The 18,183-nt window shown below is 39.6% G+C and overlaps 2 protein-coding genes across 4 annotated transcripts in view; one reads left to right on the forward strand and one right to left on the reverse strand.

The window, feature by feature from the left end:
• macrod2 (mono-ADP ribosylhydrolase 2) overlaps positions 1–18,183 on the forward strand; it is a 1,059,267-nt gene that overhangs the window by 631,558 nt on the left and 409,526 nt on the right. The gene's annotated exons all lie outside the window — the stretch shown is intronic.
• Positions 1,426–11,462, reverse strand: LOC118810920 (histone-lysine N-methyltransferase set-1-like). 2 transcript variants are annotated; one of them, XM_036575074.1, is made up of 8 exons: positions 11,056–11,462; positions 10,535–10,686; positions 8,521–8,656; positions 7,712–7,868; positions 6,131–6,323; positions 5,223–5,324; positions 2,946–3,044; positions 1,426–1,598 (listed from the first exon to the last, which is right to left on the reverse strand). In XM_036575074.1, the coding sequence occupies exons 3-8, from the start codon at positions 8,624–8,626 to the stop codon at positions 1,479–1,481; spliced, it is 777 nt and encodes a 258-aa protein (XP_036430967.1). In that variant the 5' UTR covers positions 8,627–8,656; positions 10,535–10,686; positions 11,056–11,462; the 3' UTR covers positions 1,426–1,478. The 2 variants fall into 2 exon arrangements, with proteins under 2 accessions (XP_036430967.1, XP_036430968.1); XM_036575075.1 differs by lacking the exons at positions 1,426–1,598; positions 2,946–3,044 and adding an exon at positions 4,406–4,927.

Raw genomic sequence — 18,183 nt, forward strand, 5'->3', positions numbered from 1 at the left:
CAGAAACAAAGTCTACATATTGTCCTATGAGTCTACTGCTATAGTGCAAGGTTCTACCTAGACGTGGTCCCCACTATGGAAGACCTGACAGTGTGTGTGACTTATATCAACCTTAAACACTTGTTTAAAAACATGAACTGGTAATAGTTTCCTATGGGACCCTGAATGACACTAGTCATAAGGTAACCTACACTGTAATTCAGAAACAAAGTCTACATATTGTCCTGTGAGTCTACTGCTATAGTGCAAGGTTCTACCTAGACGTGGTCCCCACTATGGAAGACCTGACAGTGTGTGTGACTTATATCAACCTTAAACACTTGTTTAAAAACAGGAAACTATTACCAGTTCATATGAGACCCTGAATGACACTAGTCATAAGGTAACCTACACTGTAATTCAGAAACAAAGTCTACATATTGTCCTGTGAGTCTACTGCTATAGTGCAAGGTTCTACCTAGACGTGGTCCCCACTATGGCAGACCTGACAGTGTGTGTAACCAATATCAACCTTACAGACTCGTGTACAAAGAGGAAACTATTACAAATTCATTTCAGACGTTGAATGACATTGCTCAGGAGGGCATTTAAACTGTAATTCAGAAACAAAGTATACATATTGTCCTGTGAGTCTAATGCTATAGTGCAAGGTTCTACCCCACTATGGCAGACCTGACAGTGTGTGTGACCAATATCAACCTTAAACAATTGTCAGTTCATATGAGACCCTGAATGACAGTCATAAGGTAACCTACACTGTAGTTCAAAAATGTTGTCTATATGTTGTCCTGTATGTCTACTCCTTTAGTGGAAGTCTTGACCTAGATGTGGTCCCCACTATGCTAAATCTGACAGTGAATGTAACTAAAACCATTCAAACATTTCTATCCTGAGAGGGTCCCCACAATGCGAAACCTGAGAGCACGTGTAACTAATACTATCCCTAAGGCCACACTTAAAAACAATTAACCCTCACAAATGTATACCAGACAACAAATGAAATCAGTCCTGAAGTAACTTCAATTGACCATAAATAGCTGCAGAACTACCAAGTAGTTCAATCACTACGTGCATACAAAAACATTTTTTTAATACCTTTAAGCCAGAAGAAGTTCCAGAGTTGGTCACAGGACTTGAAGCTGAGCGGCTTGGTTCAACCACGTCCATCATGTTAGCAGAGTCCTTACATGCAGGCTACAGGGATTTCAAATAATACAGTTAAATATTTAGAATTGAACAGCATTTCATACAAAAGAAATGAGGCTGTCCCAGGCTACACCAAATAGTGTACATGTAATGCAAACTACACAGTCTACACATCATAACTACCTAATAAGACAATAACTTGCACCAAAAAATGCAGTATTACTAGGCCAGTAAAGTCATTCACTTGTCTAATAGTTCTAAAGAACAATCTTCCGAACAACTGATACATGTGTAAACCAATGCAGTAATTACATGCTGTAACGCAAGTATGTCTACACTTTTTTAAATACCTTTAAGTCAGAAGAGGAAGCTCCAGCGTTGGTCACAGGACTTGAAGCTGAGTGGCATGGTTCAACGTCGTCCATCATGTTAGTAGTGTCCTCACATGCAGGCTAAAGGGATTTCAAATATCACAGTTAAACATTTCAATAAACCTCACATACATGTACATCAGTATTTAAAATGCAATACAGAATTTCACACCATGTTTTATCAGTGCCTGCTGCTTTAGTGGGTCAAGTTAATCAGACATGGAGCCACCATGTCACAGAAGACAGAGTGTAAATGACATCAATCTTAATATGAATCAAAATTCATATGACACCCTTAAAGAAATTAATTATAAAGAGGACAAACTGCTGTTGAGAACAAAAGACCATATATTCTTCTGTGTGTTCATTGCTCTGCTGGTTCACATTGACTAGACGTGGTCCCCACTATACTAAACCTGACAGTGTGTGTAACCAATATCAACCTTACAGACTCGTGTACAAAGAGGAAACTATAACAACTTCATTTCAGACGCTGAATGACATTGCTCATGAGGGCATTTAAACTGTAATTCAGAAACAAAGTCTACATATTGTCCTATGAGTCTACTGCTATAGTGGAAGGTTCTACCTAGACGTGGTCCCCACTATGGAAGACCTGACAGTGTGTGTGACTTATATCAACCTTAAACACTTGTTTAAAAACAGGAAACTATTACCAGTTCATATGAGACCCTGAATGACACTAGTCATAAGGTAACCTACACTGTAATTCAGAAACAAAGTCTACATATTGTCCTGTGAGTCTACTGCTATAGTGCAAGGTTCTACCTAGACGTGGTCCCCACTATGGCAGACCTGACAGTGTGTGTAACCAATATCAACCTTACAGACTCGTGTACAAAGAGGAAACTATTACAAATTCATTTCAGACGTTGAATGACATTGCTCAGGAGGGCATTTAAACTGTAATTCAGAAACAAAGTATACATATTGTCCTGTGAGTCTAATGCTATAGTGCAAGGTTCTACCCCACTATGGCAGACCTGACAGTGTGTGTGACCAATATCAACCTTAAACAATTGTCAGTTCATATGAGACCCTGAATGACAGTCATAAGGTAACCTACACTGTAGTTCAAAAATGTTGTCTATATGTTGTCCTGTATGTCTACTCCTTTAGTGGAAGTCTTGACCTAGATGTGGTCCCCACTATGCTAAATCTGACAGTGAATGTAACTAAAACCATTCAAACATTTCTATCCTGAGAGGGTCCCCACAATGCGAAACCTGAGAGCACGTGTAACTAATACTATCCCTAAGGCCACACTTAAAAACAATTAACCCTCACAAATGTATACCAGACAACAAATGAAATCAGTCCTGAAGTAACTTCAATTGACCATAAATAGCTGCAGAACTACCAAGTAGTTCAATCACTACGTGCATACAAAAACATTTTTTTAAATACCTTTAAGCCAGAAGAAGTTCCAGAGTTGGTCACAGGACTTGAAGCTGAGCGGCTTGGTTCAACCACGTCCATCATGTTAGCAGAGTCCTTACATGCAGGCTACAGGGATTTCAAATAATACAGTTAAATATTTAGAATTGAACAGCATTTCATACAAAAGAAATGAGGCTGTCCCAGGCTACACCAAATAGTGTACATGTAATGCAAACTACACAGTCTACACATCATAACTACCTAATAAGACAATAACTTGCACCAAAAAATGCAGTATTACTAGGCAGTAAAGTCATTCACTTGTCTAATAGTTCTAAAGAAACAATCTTCCGAACAACTGATACATGTGTAAACCAATGCAGTAATTACATGCTGTAACGCAAGTATGTCTACACTTTTTTAAATACCTTTAAGTCAGAAGAGGAAGCTCCAGCGTTGGTCACAGGACTTGAAGCTGAGTGGCATGGTTCAACGTCGTCCATCATGTTAGTAGTGTCCTCACATGCAGGCTAAAGGGATTTCAAATATCACAGTTAAACATTTCAATAAACCTCACATACATGTACATCAGTATTTAAAACGCAATACAGAATTTCACACCATGTTTTATCAGTGCCTGCTGCTTTAGTGGGTCAAGTTAATCAGACATGGAGCCACCATGTCACAGAAGACAGAGTGTAAATGACATCAATCTTAATATGAATCAAAAATTCATATGACACCCTTAAAGAAATTAATTATAAAGAGGACAAACTGCTGTTGAGAACAAAAGACCATATATTCTTCTGTGTGTTCATTGCTCTGCTGGTTCACATTGACTAGACGTGGTCCCCACTATACTAAACCTGACAGTGTGTGTAACCAATATCAACCTTACAGACTCGTGTACAAAGAGGAAACTATAACAACTTCATTTCAGACGCTGAATGACATTGCTCATGAGGGCATTTAAACTGTAATTCAGAAACAAAGTCTACATATTGTCCTATGAGTCTACTGCTATAGTGGAAGGTTCTACCTAGACGTGGTCCCCACTATGGAAGACCTGACAGTGTGTGTGACTTATATCAACCTTAAACACTTGTTTAAAAACAGGAAACTATTACCAGTTCATATGAGACCCTGAATGACACTAGTCATAAGGTAACCTACACTGTAATTCAGAAACAAAGTCTACATATTGTCCTGTGAGTCTACTGCTATAGTGCAAGGTTCTACCTAGACGTGGTCCCCACTATGGCAGACCTGACAGTGTGTGTGACTTATATCAACCTTAAACATTTGTTTAAAAACATGAACTGGTAATAGTTTCCTATGAGACCCTGAATGACACTAGTCATAAGGTAACCTACACTGTAATTCAGAAACAAAGTATACATATTGTCCTGTGAGTCTACTGCTATAGGGGAAGGTTCTACCTAGACGTGGTCCCCACTATGGCAGACCTGACAGTGTGTGTGACCAATATCAACCTTAAACACTTGTTTAAAAACAGAAAACTATTACCAGTTCATATGAGACCCTGAATGACATTAATCATAGGGTAACCTACACTGTAGTTCAGAAATGTTGTCTATATGTTGTCCTGAGAGTCCACTGCTATAGTGGAAGGTTCTCCTTAGATGTGGTCCCCACTATGCTAAACATGACAGTGGGTGTAACCAAAACCATTCAAACATTTCTATCCTGAGAGGGTCCCCACAATGCGAAACCCGAGAGCATGTGTAGCTAATACCATCCCTAAGGCCTCACTTAAAAACAATTAACTCTCACAAATTTATACCAGACAACAAATGAAATCAGTCCTGAAGTAAATTTAATTGACCATAATTAGCTACAGAACTACCAAGTTGTTCACTATATGGACATAACATTTTTTTAAATACCTTTAAGTCAGAAGAAGAAGCTCCAGAGTTGGTCACAGGACTTGAAGCTGAGCGGCTTGGTTCAACCACATCCATCATGTTAGCAGAGTCCTTACATGCAGGCTACAGGGATTTCAAATATCACAGTTAAACATTTAGAATTGAACAGCATTTCATACAAAAGAAATGAGGCTGTCCCAGGCTACACCAAATAGTGTACATGTAATGCAAACTACACAGCCTACACATCACAACTCACAACTACCTAATAGGACAATAACCTACACCAGAAATGCCATATTACTAGGCTAGTAATGTCATTCACTTGTCTAATAGTTTTAAAGAAACAATCTTCTACACACTGTAATGCAAACATGTCAATCACTTTATGGATATAAAAACACTTTTTTTTAAATACCTTTAGGTCAGAAGTGGAAGCTCCAGCATTGGTCACAGGACCTGAAGCTGAGCGGCTTGGTTCAACATTGTCCTTCATGTTAGCAGTATCCTTACATGCAGACTACAGAGATTTCAAAATATCACAGTTAAACATTTAGAACTGAAGAGCATTTGTTAACAACAAATACCCACACCAAAAAATGCCACACTATTAAGCTAATAATGTCATTCACCTGTCTTATAGTTGTAAACAGCATTTTTTGTTGTCCTGAGAGTCTGTGCTGTGTCGGTGCTACACTGTCCAGTCTGTTTACTGTGTCTGTCTGTTTAATTTATTGTATTCATTGTATGTTTCTAGCTTAATTTTTGTTTGCACACTATGCACATTCACACTTTGTAATTTTGTACTTTTTGTTCCTTGTTGCACCGTGTTGTTCCTGGAGGAACGTAATTTTGCTCCACTGTGTACTTGTACATAGATGGAATGACAATAAAAGCCTCTTGACTTGACTTTATAAAAAAAACAAAACCACAATCTTTAGAACAACTGATATTATCATACTAAAGACTCATACTAAACAGCTAATAATTTTTAATAGCATTAATAGTGTGGATGATTAATGTTTATGACCTCAACTGAATGTTTCCACTAAGATTCCATCAAAATCCTTATAAAATATGTAATTCAGGCTAAGCCATCATCTAAATGATTATCTAATCTATTTAATCTCTAGAAAATGTAACTTCCACTCCATTTCAAGGCAGCAATACACGTTGCAAGGGCTTTCAAAGTGTTACCTTTTGTTCAAATGCTGATAAGCACCCTGAAACCTCTTTCATTTCCAAAAGGCATGGTTTTAAAAGGACAATCATACTGCTAAGCTAGTAAAATCTATTTCAAATATTTTCCAAACACATCTTACAAACCTTTCTCCTCCAAGGCCAGTCACTTCCTCCATAGTCGTAGGTTATTTCCTCTCCAGGCATTATATCTCTAATTGCAAAAAGGCAGAGATGCGGTTTTCCCTGGACAATGATCTTTTTCATTTTACAGTTGGGGTCCTTGTGCTCATCGTTCACTAGTCGGCCAAGGGTGTCATCCTCTCTTGTTGCATCAACGCTTTAAAAATGAAAAAAACAAAAAAAAAAACAAAAATACATTTATTGTATTCTATGTATGAATTAGATTACTGCATATAGTTAGTAGTGCCACAACAATCAATAAGCATTAACAACACTACTGTCGAAATATAGGGGTGGGCAACATAATACTAACACCGGTATATTTTTAAATGCGATAGGATTTTGCCATATCCCGCTATTGTGATGTAACCACACGTGACTTGTGCTCATGGCGCCTAAACAGGGCCAGTGATACAGAGAATAGTATCACTAGCACTGAGGACAACTTAGTTTTTAAAAGGGGAGATGTGTCAGTAGTGTGGAAGTTTTTTGGCTACATATGGTTAGACGCCAAACAAACAACAGTAATTTGCAAAACGTGCAAAAATACTGTGACCACAAAAGCTGGCAATTTATTCCATCACCTAAAGCAAAGACACTCACTTGAGTGTGAGGAGTGTCAGAAACTGCGTGAGTCTGAGAGCACATGAGCAAAGGTTTCTCAAACCAACAAACTAAAGGTAGCCTCTCAGGCAACAATCGCTGGAGCATATGCAAATGCTGTGCTCTCAGAGTCACGCTCTGCCAAGCTAACTGCTATGTTAAAGTATGTTAACATTATAATGGTAAAAAGGTTTTACATGCACCTCGTCCATTCATTTTTATGGAGTGTTTTTTCTGCACTGAATTCAAATTTGCTGAACTTTGACCCATGCTGTGCTGACCTTGAAACACACAGCCAATGACACTAGACTATTTTTTGGCATAATGTCGCTGTAGAATAAAATAATCTGTTAAAACATTTGAGATGTTTGTTTGAACTCCTCTGACAGGTGGTTTGCTATCTTTATTTACCAAGAAAACAAGCATGTTCCCTGACGCTGGCTTCAAAAGCTACAATATTGCAAACAGTGCTAAATACTCTCTCAGCAGATGCATGGTGGCAGAGATATGCACAGATATTTACTGGCTAACTTGTTGACAATAAGAAGTTATGCAGCCTCCACCATGTAAGGGCATCACTCTCACTGTCAGTTTTTTGAAGGTTAATTTAGTGCACATTTATTGGAATTTGTATTTAAGAGTTCACTATCTGCAGCAGAATATAATAAAGTATTTCAAATGAACAGAAATAATTTCAGAGCTTTCTTTAGTTAATATTGTTACTGCAAAAATATCCCAAAATATTGACATTATTTCAAGGCCTTATCGCCCACCCCTACTGAAATCCAAACTATAATCTAGTATAGTTAATACTAATACTACAAAATTTTCATTTCATATAGTTAATAATAGTTTAAAACCACAAGCTAAATTTTTGACAAAAAAAATATTCTACAAAATACCTTCTATGATAATCACTAACATGTAATCTCTGAAACTTACCACCACTGTTTATTCTGCCAAAAGAAGTCAAACATAAATACGGTAATTCGGGAGACCTTCCTCCTTCTCTCTGATTCAAGGAAGTCTATCAGTTCCCCTCTGTATTCGACCACAAAATCTCCTTTATTCAAAGAAGCCAGGGCAAATACACCACGACCTGTCAAAGAAGTAAAATAAAGATAAACAAATCATATGCATGTTGTAGCAGCTGTGATACAGAAAAACATCCTGCACTGTAAGACAGTGGATTAACTGTTTTAAAATGTATCGTATCAGTATGGCAATTCATCTTTCTAATTGAATTTCTAATTTAATTAATACACCACCATTAAATTTAGTGTACATAATATTACATAAACCAGCTTCAGCACAGAGGACTGTGGAAGTGGCAATCAAGCAAAATAGATGAAAAGAATTTTTTAACCTCACGCAAATGAAAAGTGAACTGTACCAGGGAGTGGCCAATTCAAATGTGGATAATATAATAAAACAAAAATATTCAAATGAATGTATCAAAACATAACTAACATTTAGCAGCAAATAACCACATTTTATAAACACTATTAAGCTGAGTTTCACCTGCATTTCATTGGTACAAACAACTAGTCTACTACTATATACACTTGTGTTCTGGACAGCTGAACGGTTCGTATTTTAGTTGCATGCCCCCAAAACGACTAACATTTGGCAAGAGGAATTTTTTTCTTTATTTTAATGTAAATATGCAGGCAAAACCACAACAATAGAGAACTGATGCTTCTTACTGCTGCTTGAAGGCTTCACCACAAGAAAGGCTGCACCAGACCCACCTTTATAAGGGTTTACTAATTTACTCTCCAATACATCAGTCTTGTCAGTTGCACTGGTGACATGCTGAACTGCTTCATCAAGTGGTTTCACCCTCCTCCGTCTCATTTTATCTTCTCCTCCTGCAACTGAGAGTATCTGAAGCAGAAGGTTGACAAATCATACTCAAAGCAAGGCCACATGGAACAGCAAAAACATTTGTATGGCCAAGAATTTGCATTTTTCATATGAAATTTTAAAAAATGATTTTGAAAAGAAGCTAAATGGAATGACTCTTAAGACAAGATTAAACCAGTAAGAGGTCTTGATAATAGGCCAGTGCAAAGAAAAGAGTTCTAACCATAAAAAAAACAATGCTTGTAATATATTATTTTATTAAAACTTAATTCATTCATTTACTGTAAGTGTAGACCTAAATGCAACTGTGTGAATTAGCTCTTCTTATATTTAGAGCTCAAATGTAGATCAGTGCCTCACTCTCCCTCTTTCTTTCCACACGTCTTACTGTCTCCCTCTCCAAAACTGTCTGTCTCTCTCTACAACTAAACATATAGCGAGGCAGTGAGCCTTATAGTACACCTGAAAGATTAAATGATTTTCAAATCACAAAGAGTTACAATAATAATCATAGCCTACATGATGAACAACACTGTCTTAAGAATTTATAAGTGCAGAAATTGAACCTAACACAGAGCTTTTGAACCACCTCTACAGGACAACACAATCACCATTAACTGGCAGGTTGGCACACTACTTTCAGAGTTCAAGCCTCGGCCAAAAAAAATGGATGTGCTGGTCTTTTGGCCACAACACATGCCTTCCATTTACTGAAATCAGTAACAGATCAAATAGCAGATACAATCTTTTTCAGAACAACCTGCAATCAGATATTTTACCAAATATTTCAGCCCCACCTTGCAGTCAATTGTCATCCAGTTAAGCTCCACAGCTGTTTTCTCTCTCTCTCTGTGCACACACACGCACAAAACCCACAGCCCTTTTAATACTCCGATTATTTGAATTAATAAAATACCTGGTAAGCACAGTGAGTCTTACCCTGCTATATTTTTCAACTAAGTTAGATTAATAAGATAATCTCCACACAGCTTTCTCTCTCTAAAATGTACATACATCTTTTTAAAAACTTTGATCACATGAAACCAATAAAATATCCAACACACTTTTCTCCCTAAACTACAAACATACAAACTAAGCTTGAGGTTACAAAAGTGGGCCTTATAGCTCATTACCATCCAGCTAACCAGCCATCCTTCTCTCCCTCTTCTCTCCCTCTCTCTCTCTCTCCACTACGCACGGAACACACAGCCCTTTAAACCTCTGACTACACAAAACCAACCAAATCTCTCTCTCTCTCTCTCTCTCTCTCTCTCTCTCTCTCTCTCTCTCTAAAGCTAAATATCACTGAAAAAGCCTCACGTTACCAAACAGTGGGCCTTACAGCGCGTTAGCGTCAAGCTAACTAGCTAACGAGTTATGAGCTCCTGAAATGTTGTGGTCGCTCGAGATAACACAGAGTCTAAGTCGAGAGCAAACATAAAACCTTCTCTTAGCGAGCAAAGGCAAATATTTAAGCTATGAAGAGTTTTAAAATCCGGCTTAATTTACCTTACTCATTAACATCCAGCTAACCAGCCCCACTTCTCTCTCCCTTCTCCCTCCCTTCTCCAGCCCCCCCTTCTCTCTCTCCACTACGCACGCACGGAACTCTCAGCCTTTTAAAACACTAATTACTCAAACCCAGCCTAATGTCCTCCACTTTCTCACCCTGTACAGCTAAACATCACTGAAAACGCCTCACGGTACCGAACAGCGGGTCTTACAGCACGTTAGCATCGAGCTAACTAACGCTAGCTAGCTAACGAGTTATGAGCTCCTGAAATGTTGTAGTTGCTCGAGATAACACAAACTGAGTCGAGAGCAAACATAAAACCTTCTCTTAGCGAGCAAAGGCATATATTTAAGCTATGAAGAGTTTTAAAATCCAGTTTAACTTACCTTACATCGGTGCTTCTTGAGTGCAGCTATCCTTCAGCTCTTTCGTGGCGTGACAGAGGGAATTATGGGAAGTGTAGTTTTTGTTCTTCCAAGTCCCATTCGTTCCATTCAATATAGAACGGAAAAAACTACAGGCGCCATTTTAGCTTCACCTCGGTATGCACACAAACAAAGCTATTAGGTTATAACATTAGCTTAGACCAGAAGTTCGACCGGAGTACTTTAAACCATTAAAAATTGACTATATATACACTTATATATGTATTATACTGAACGTATCGATGTTGAAGACCTTATAACGCTGATGCTTATATATTTTATATTTTCTTTGGAACTTTTGGTAGTTTATCTTTTAACTGACTCACTGTTATAATGCAGTGCATATTACAATACAATATAATAGGAGACAATAATTTTTTATCTGACTGTAAACTGTTCACGTTTTGGTTTCTTGATTGTAATATTTATATGTTTAACAAAACTAACTATTTATTTCATTAATATGTCTTATTTGTGTTTACCTTGTAGTAGCAGTGATTAATTCAGCGTTCACAGCACTCAGTGACGTGTATCAGGGTTGCGCAGGCGCAGTAGTGAAAGTGTGCTTACGGTCCGCATCCTAAGCACACTTTTAGGGTAGGGTGCAGTACCACCAAGATACCGCCGGGGGCATCGGTGAGCATGTGTGTAAGCACGCTTTTACACACTTCTCATGTTTTTGCGTATGGTGGGGTCCAAAAAAAAAACTGCACCACCTATATCAGCATGGTCTCCTGAGTCAACTGGCGCATTTTGGCTGAAAACATTGTGGGGACCGGCAAACTGGTCCCCACAATGTTTTCGGTCCCCACACTGTGAGTGTGCTAACGTGTTGCGGCCCCCACCATGTAATAAAAACAAACACACACACACACACACACACACACACACACACTCCGCAATTCTCACAGTTAGCGGGGGCATTTCACTGACCATGGTGGAGAGTCACTTCGCTATCCTGGATAGAGTTCTTAGCCGCGGGGGAAAGTCTCACACTGCAACGATGGTGCATCACACAGGAGTCCGGCCCGGGAAGCCTCGAAGGCCGAAAATGTCCTGAGGCATGAAGGGGTAGTTTTTTCAGTGGCCAAACACCACCAGTCCAGGCAGCCTTACAACTGTGGTGTAGCATCGTCCAAGTGGCTGGCCGAGGCAGCCACATAGCTGCGATGTAGCGTCACTTAGGCAGCCGGCCCGAGAAGCCTCATAGCTGCAGCGTAGCGCTGCTAATGCAGCTGAACACTACCAGTCCAGACAGCCCCACAGCTGCAGTGCAGCGTCAACCAGGCTGCGATGTCACATCAATCAGGTCCCCAGTCCAGAGAGCCTCGTAGCCACGATACAGCATCACTCAAGCGGCCGAGCCAGGCTGCATCACAGCTGTGATGCGCTGTCACCCAAACAGCTAGCCCAAAAAGCCCCTTCGTTTTCGGCCATTATCTCAGTAGACATGATGGCAAACTCCTCAGCCAGCAGGGAAACATCAAAACATACACACAAACAATACCAAACAAACGGAAAACTGATGTAAAGCGGCAGCCATATTGCGCCAGCGTACTTACAGAGCCAATACCCCAGTAATGATATCAGTATTGGACGGCTAGCACCTTAAACGGTTAACCAAGTATATCCCAGGAACCTGTTTACATCCCTAAAACACACCAAGCATAAGCATAATCATCCACTTAAAACGTAAGATTTATCCAAATGACTGTTTCTCTACAGCATCTCTTTCATTTGTCCTCAGTCTCGCTACCCAGAGAAATCTGCTTTACTTTTTAGTACCAGAGATACAAAGCTTGTGAAATTGGTGGCTTACTTCATAAAAGTGTTTTATAGGCCCTGACATTTTAATGATGTTTACTAGGTTTGGGAAAAGGCAAGAGAGGTAGAGGGAGGCGTTTAGCTACGGTGATGAGAGACCGGCATATATTCCTTCTCTCCCTCTCTCGCTTCCACTCTCTTTCTCTCTCTTTTTCTGTCTTCTTGTAGCCACTAAACCAGTGCTTTATGGCTTTGATAAAAGATTGCTGTTTTTCTGCACTTATTCTTTTTGTTGGCAAACATGTGCAGGATGGACCAGTGGTGTTGCCTTTCTCTGCGTCTCTCTTTCTCTCTCTGACTGTAAAGTGAGGAATAAGAGCTATTAAACACTGACTGCTTTAACAACTCATTCCCATTTATACCCGATTCTACCACATTATTTGCTTGTTAAACTCACATCAGATGGATTTCAATCTCGCTGTGAATTAAATGCTGTGTAATGGTGTGTTGCTCTGAAGGGATTTCATTCCTCTCAGTCATGAGCTTTTTTTTTTTTTGTAGCTGCATGAATGTATGCTAAGAATAGACATGGAGGGAGGTAAACTGCATCTGCTTAGCGTGAGCTTATTTCCTAACCAAGAGAGATATTTTTATCTATATTTAAGCCGTTTGTTAAAGGTCGTTCCAGATTTAAAGATTTTTTTTTCAAAATATGAACGTGGACATGCCTGCTGTCTAATTTTTCATCCTAAAAGACACATCTATTAAGCACATTTGTTAATAAGATTATCAAATCATTCATTATAACACTGTCACTTACATAGAGACTCTTGGGTCTAGTGTACTTCCTCCGGTAGTGGAAGTAATAGTGTCGAGTGGAAGTTGAACAGCCACAAAAGCAAGAAAAAAGCACATATATAATATACAGTTATGTGCACAAACGTTTAAGCTTTAAACTGCAAATAACTTATAGTTTTACTCACAAACTGTTCTATACGTCTACCATATTAGAGCCAAAACGTTGTCATACAATTGTAACACAAAAACCATAAATTTTACATGTTTGCTTAGTTGCATGAAAATATTACACTTATATTTCAAGTCATGTCAAGTCAAAGTTTATTTATATAGCGCTTTTTACAACAGGCGTTGTAGTGTGTTCTCTGCAGAGTGTGTGTTAAGTTATTTTCACTAAATCCACAAAAATATGTCTTTTGACCAGGGGTGCCCAAACTTTTGCATACAACTGTAGATATTTAGGACTGTAACAAAAGGACTGATAACCTTTTTTTTTTCCCCCAATTTTCTCTCCAATTTAGTCGTATCCAATTCCACCTACTAGTTAGGACTCCCCCAATCACACGACACCACCAGGCTTCCTCCGAGACCTGTGAAGCGCCAACTGCCAGATCCGTTACGTCAGCTAACAGATGCCTGCGCTGACTAGCATCGTGCTGGGTGATTGGGGGAGGGGGGCATCTTACACACTCAGAGAGTGAGGCCAGTTGTAATTCTGGCCACGGATGGCTGTAGCATCACCAGGGATCATGCTTGCGATCTCCTGATGATAGGGCCAGCGCTTAGACGGTTGCACCACTTGGGAGTCCCCATCATTGATATATCATCACTACATCGTGCGTCATTCTTGACACATAGTGACAATCAGATTTAACTAATATTAAGTCTCAGGCTTCGGAGCTGACTATAAGCTGGCTAACGTTAGTGTTTTGTTGTTGTATGCGATGATAAAACTCTTGACAGAGTACCGCGACTTGCTACAGCAGTAGCAAGAATCGTTTCTTTCTATTTTAATCAGTTGTTTCTAGATACCAGACAGGTACTTACAATAAGTCTTTGTATCTTATGTCTTTGTACCACCTTTTTCCCCCCATACAGTTTACTTCCCTGCTTAACAATGTGTCATTAGAGTGGAAGTTAGTGTATGTTAGTATTTACACCTTAATAATAATCCAATTATAAGACATTTTACAGTTTTTTCTAAATAGCTAGAATCTGCATCATTTCATTTTGAACTATAATCTAAAAAGGTTATGCAGTGCTTTAGAGTTTGTACCTCACAATTACTACAGTTAATGCCTAAAACCTGTTCAGCATTTCAGTGTAATTTAGTTCAACTGTCTTGGAACTTACTGTCATGCTTCCCAAAAGAACTACCCAGCACTTTTGAGTCTGTACCTTGCACCCTGTTGATACCTCAAACTTAAGGGAAAAGAAAGCATGACAATTAGAATGTAATACAGTAATGTAAGTATATAAGCAATAGCCTAACTGTCATTTCATTTTGCTTCCATTGTGTTTATGATAAATGCCATACCATAGACATGCCTATAGCTGTTTCCTAATTCAGCACGGTTTTCAGTTGTCAGTCAATGGGGGTTTGTTTGCTTCCTTTTGTGAGCCAGCAAACAACAGGTGCACGTACGAGGAAACAAAATGGATGATAATTAATGTCTAAAATTAATGCTGGAGGCTTGGGGTATCCAAGGGGAAACATGCCAGCATTTATATTTGTCACTCTTTATTAATTTTTTTTTCAGCTTTTGTCTGTGTATATGTTGACCAAGCAGCCAACAGAATGACTAGCCCACCGGGAAGCCTCCCATGTTCCAGATGGCCAGATTGGATGCCTTTTTCATACTTACTGATAATTCCAAACTTCCTAAAAGCTTTTCACTCCTCTTCCCCCTCATTTAATCTTGGTGTTAATTTTTCTGTGGTTGTGCACTTCACGTCCCCGCACTCCTCTGTTGATGTTGGGCAGCGTTCTCTCACTGATGGAGACAGATGCTGGAGGCTCGGGCTCTAGAGGGGAACCAGGAGGAGAGATGTAGGAGAGGGGGGATGAGGCAGAGCAGGCCATTGGGAGGACTGTCCCATATACAGGAGAGATGGATCCTCTCCACCCGGCCCGCTCCATTAACACGTCCACAACCGGACCCATAAATTACCCCTCAAGGCTTTTTTTATAAGCCCTGCTGAAACCTTCTTGGCTCCCTCCCCTGTTCACATCTCCAGCTGAAGAGATAAATCATCTTTCTCACTCTCTCTATCTCCCTCAAGATGTACCCCTCCCCTCCCTCCTCACCTCCCCATTCTTGTCTCCACTTCTGTTTTCCCAAGTCCCGGGAAAGGTACACCTTGGAAAAAAAATGGGGTAACTTGGCTGGTCAAGCTGGGATATTATGATCAATCTGGGATAGATGGTCTACAAGATGGAAGTTTGGAGCGGAGAGCCACACAAAGGCCCAGGTTCTTGAAGGATGCTTGACAGGAAGGCTAGAGGTCAGCAGGGCCACATGAAGAGGTTCCCGGTCACGCAAATTTGAAAAGTCTTGCTGGATGGTTCTCCCGTCCCCAAGGAGAGCATAACTTGGAGCGCTCCACATTCGTATTACATTACCTTTGAGAGATCCCATTCAATCATCTGTCCAAGCACTTTTGGAGTTCACCTGTGGATGTGATTCGGAATATTTAGAGGGATACTTTTCCTCTAACTTCATCCAGAATCATCAGTCCACAATACGGAAAGGCACTTGGCAGGAAATGGATTTAAAATGGAAAACCAATCAGCCTGAATGTGCTTTCAGATACGCCACCTTCTTCTCCATCATCGCCTTCGTTGTGTCCTTCCACAAAGAATTCATTTAAAACTTAATGGAATAACTATTATGACGGACCTTGTTTTAGCCTATTTTGTACTTCAATTGAAAAGTATAATTGGCGGGCTAGTGTGATAATTATTATACATGAGCCTTTGTGCTCCACAGTCCTGGACGTACGTGCCTCCAGGAGCTTTTCTTTGGCCTATTGTTATATTCCTTAATAAGGATTTCTTTCCTTTTTGCTTACTTCATATTTTTTTCCAGTGAATTGTGGGGGAATGAATAGCAAGGCTAGAGATTTATGGGCGATAGTAGCTATTTCTCAAGCCCATAAAGGTTGGCGCTATTCTTGGGCTGTAGAGAGAGGACTTCTGAACGTTGGACAGTGAGAGGAGCTCATTTAAATGAGAATCAAGCATTTTGCCCCAGAGCAAAGCAGCAAGTCTGGCACTTATTAATCACAGTTAGGTTAATGGTTTGTTATGCTGTAAGAATCGATTTTTCACTCGGGATGTTTCGCTTATGTACGTAACCCTGTTTTGTCACAAACAGAAAAGGCACTGATGTTTTGTGTTCAACATACGGTACAGTGCAAAAGTCAGAGACCACCCTTCATTTATTAGATATTTCTGAGATGGTTAGATTGAAGATAATTCGCCTAAGGAAGTGGAAAGTCTGTGGAAAGGATGTGGAGTTTCTAAATATATTCAAAAAAGTATTTAAAGATACAGAGAAAATGGGTCTCTAACAGCCATGCAAGACCTGGTAGACCACCAAAACTGTCCCCATCAGACACTTAAAGCTTTCATCTTTGCAGAAAAGGTCCACTCTTGCTTCGGATCTGAAAAAATCCAGATATGCTTCCATCCATCCTTCCACTGTGAGATACGACTCAATGCTGTGAGTCTGAAAGGCACTAGAACACCAAATCTGGACCTCTGAGATGCAGAGTGAAGTTTTATGGACTGAACTCTAAACTTTGTCATTGGAATGATTTGAATCATGCACAACCAACTTCTAAGACTGAACTTTTCAGGCATTTACAAGATGCATGGACAAATATCCCTACAGATTTCTTTAAAATCAAGTCTCCCAAGAAGAATAGAAGCTGAAATAAAAGCAAAGGATGGGCACAATAAACGCACAAAACATTTGATATTAAATTTAGTTGTTGACACTTTTCTGTAATCCTCTGTTACGTATATGTTTTTGGCTTTTTTTACACTGAAAAATGAATAACTTATATTTCATGGCTGTTTTGGCTGGAAATGAAATAAATGAAAGTGTGGTCTCTAATATTTGCGCAGTATAGTATATGATACTGAGCTTTCTGTTGCCTGCATTTGACTGTCTGTCCCCTTTCAAAACCCACGTGGGCCTTTATGCCTTGTTTGGTTTATATCATACATTTCCATTATAAAAATAAACGCAGATAATGGAGTAGCAAAGAGGCTTTGAAAAGAGGTGGAAGGGAGGGCGCCCTGTTTTTCACGCAGAGGCGTTGATTGCTTTATGCATTTTTTCAGGGGTGGAGCGCGAGCTGCAGTCATGAGAAGTGCTGCTCGGAGGCCCATTGTGTTTGATGAGGGCAGCCATGTTCTTCTCTCCGAACAGGCAGATGAGATAATATCAGCCATTACATTTCCCTCAGAAGTTAAAAAAAAAGACAGAAAAAAGCCTCAGCTTTGAAAAGCTCTGAAACTAGGCTTTACAAATGTTCTCTGGCACAAGTTTTAGCAGACAAGGTTACAGGGAAAGAAGAGGACATTTGTTGCACATGTAAGGGTGATTTACATTTTCACCATTTTGATTTCAAGAAGCCGTTTCTCTCAGGAAGCGTTGGCAGAACCGGCGCTCTCGCATATGTATGCCTCGCCAGTTTTTGCAAGGACGTGGCTAATGATTGAGTTAGAGAGATGGAGATGTGATAGACATTGACAGTTCAAGGCCTAAGTAAGAGTTAGATTTGGATTTGGGGGGGATGAAATTGGATATGGTGTGTGTGAGATGTGGTATGATGTTCAGCCACACTGATAGTGCCATAATCCCATAATGGAATCATTATCAGTTGGCGACTTTAGGGGAGAGTTTTTCTTTCATTTTTCTTTTTTTTTAACTAGCTGAAGTGGTGAGCCAACCATGTGGCAAATCTGAATTGCACAACAGTATAATGGACTATAATACACTTAAGTGTGTGTACTTATAGTACAAGGTTACTGCTTG

The sequence above is a fragment of the Colossoma macropomum genome, unplaced genomic scaffold (assembly GCF_904425465.1).
Source record: "Colossoma macropomum unplaced genomic scaffold, Colossoma_macropomum, whole genome shotgun sequence".
NCBI lineage: Eukaryota > Metazoa > Chordata > Actinopteri > Characiformes > Serrasalmidae > Colossoma > Colossoma macropomum.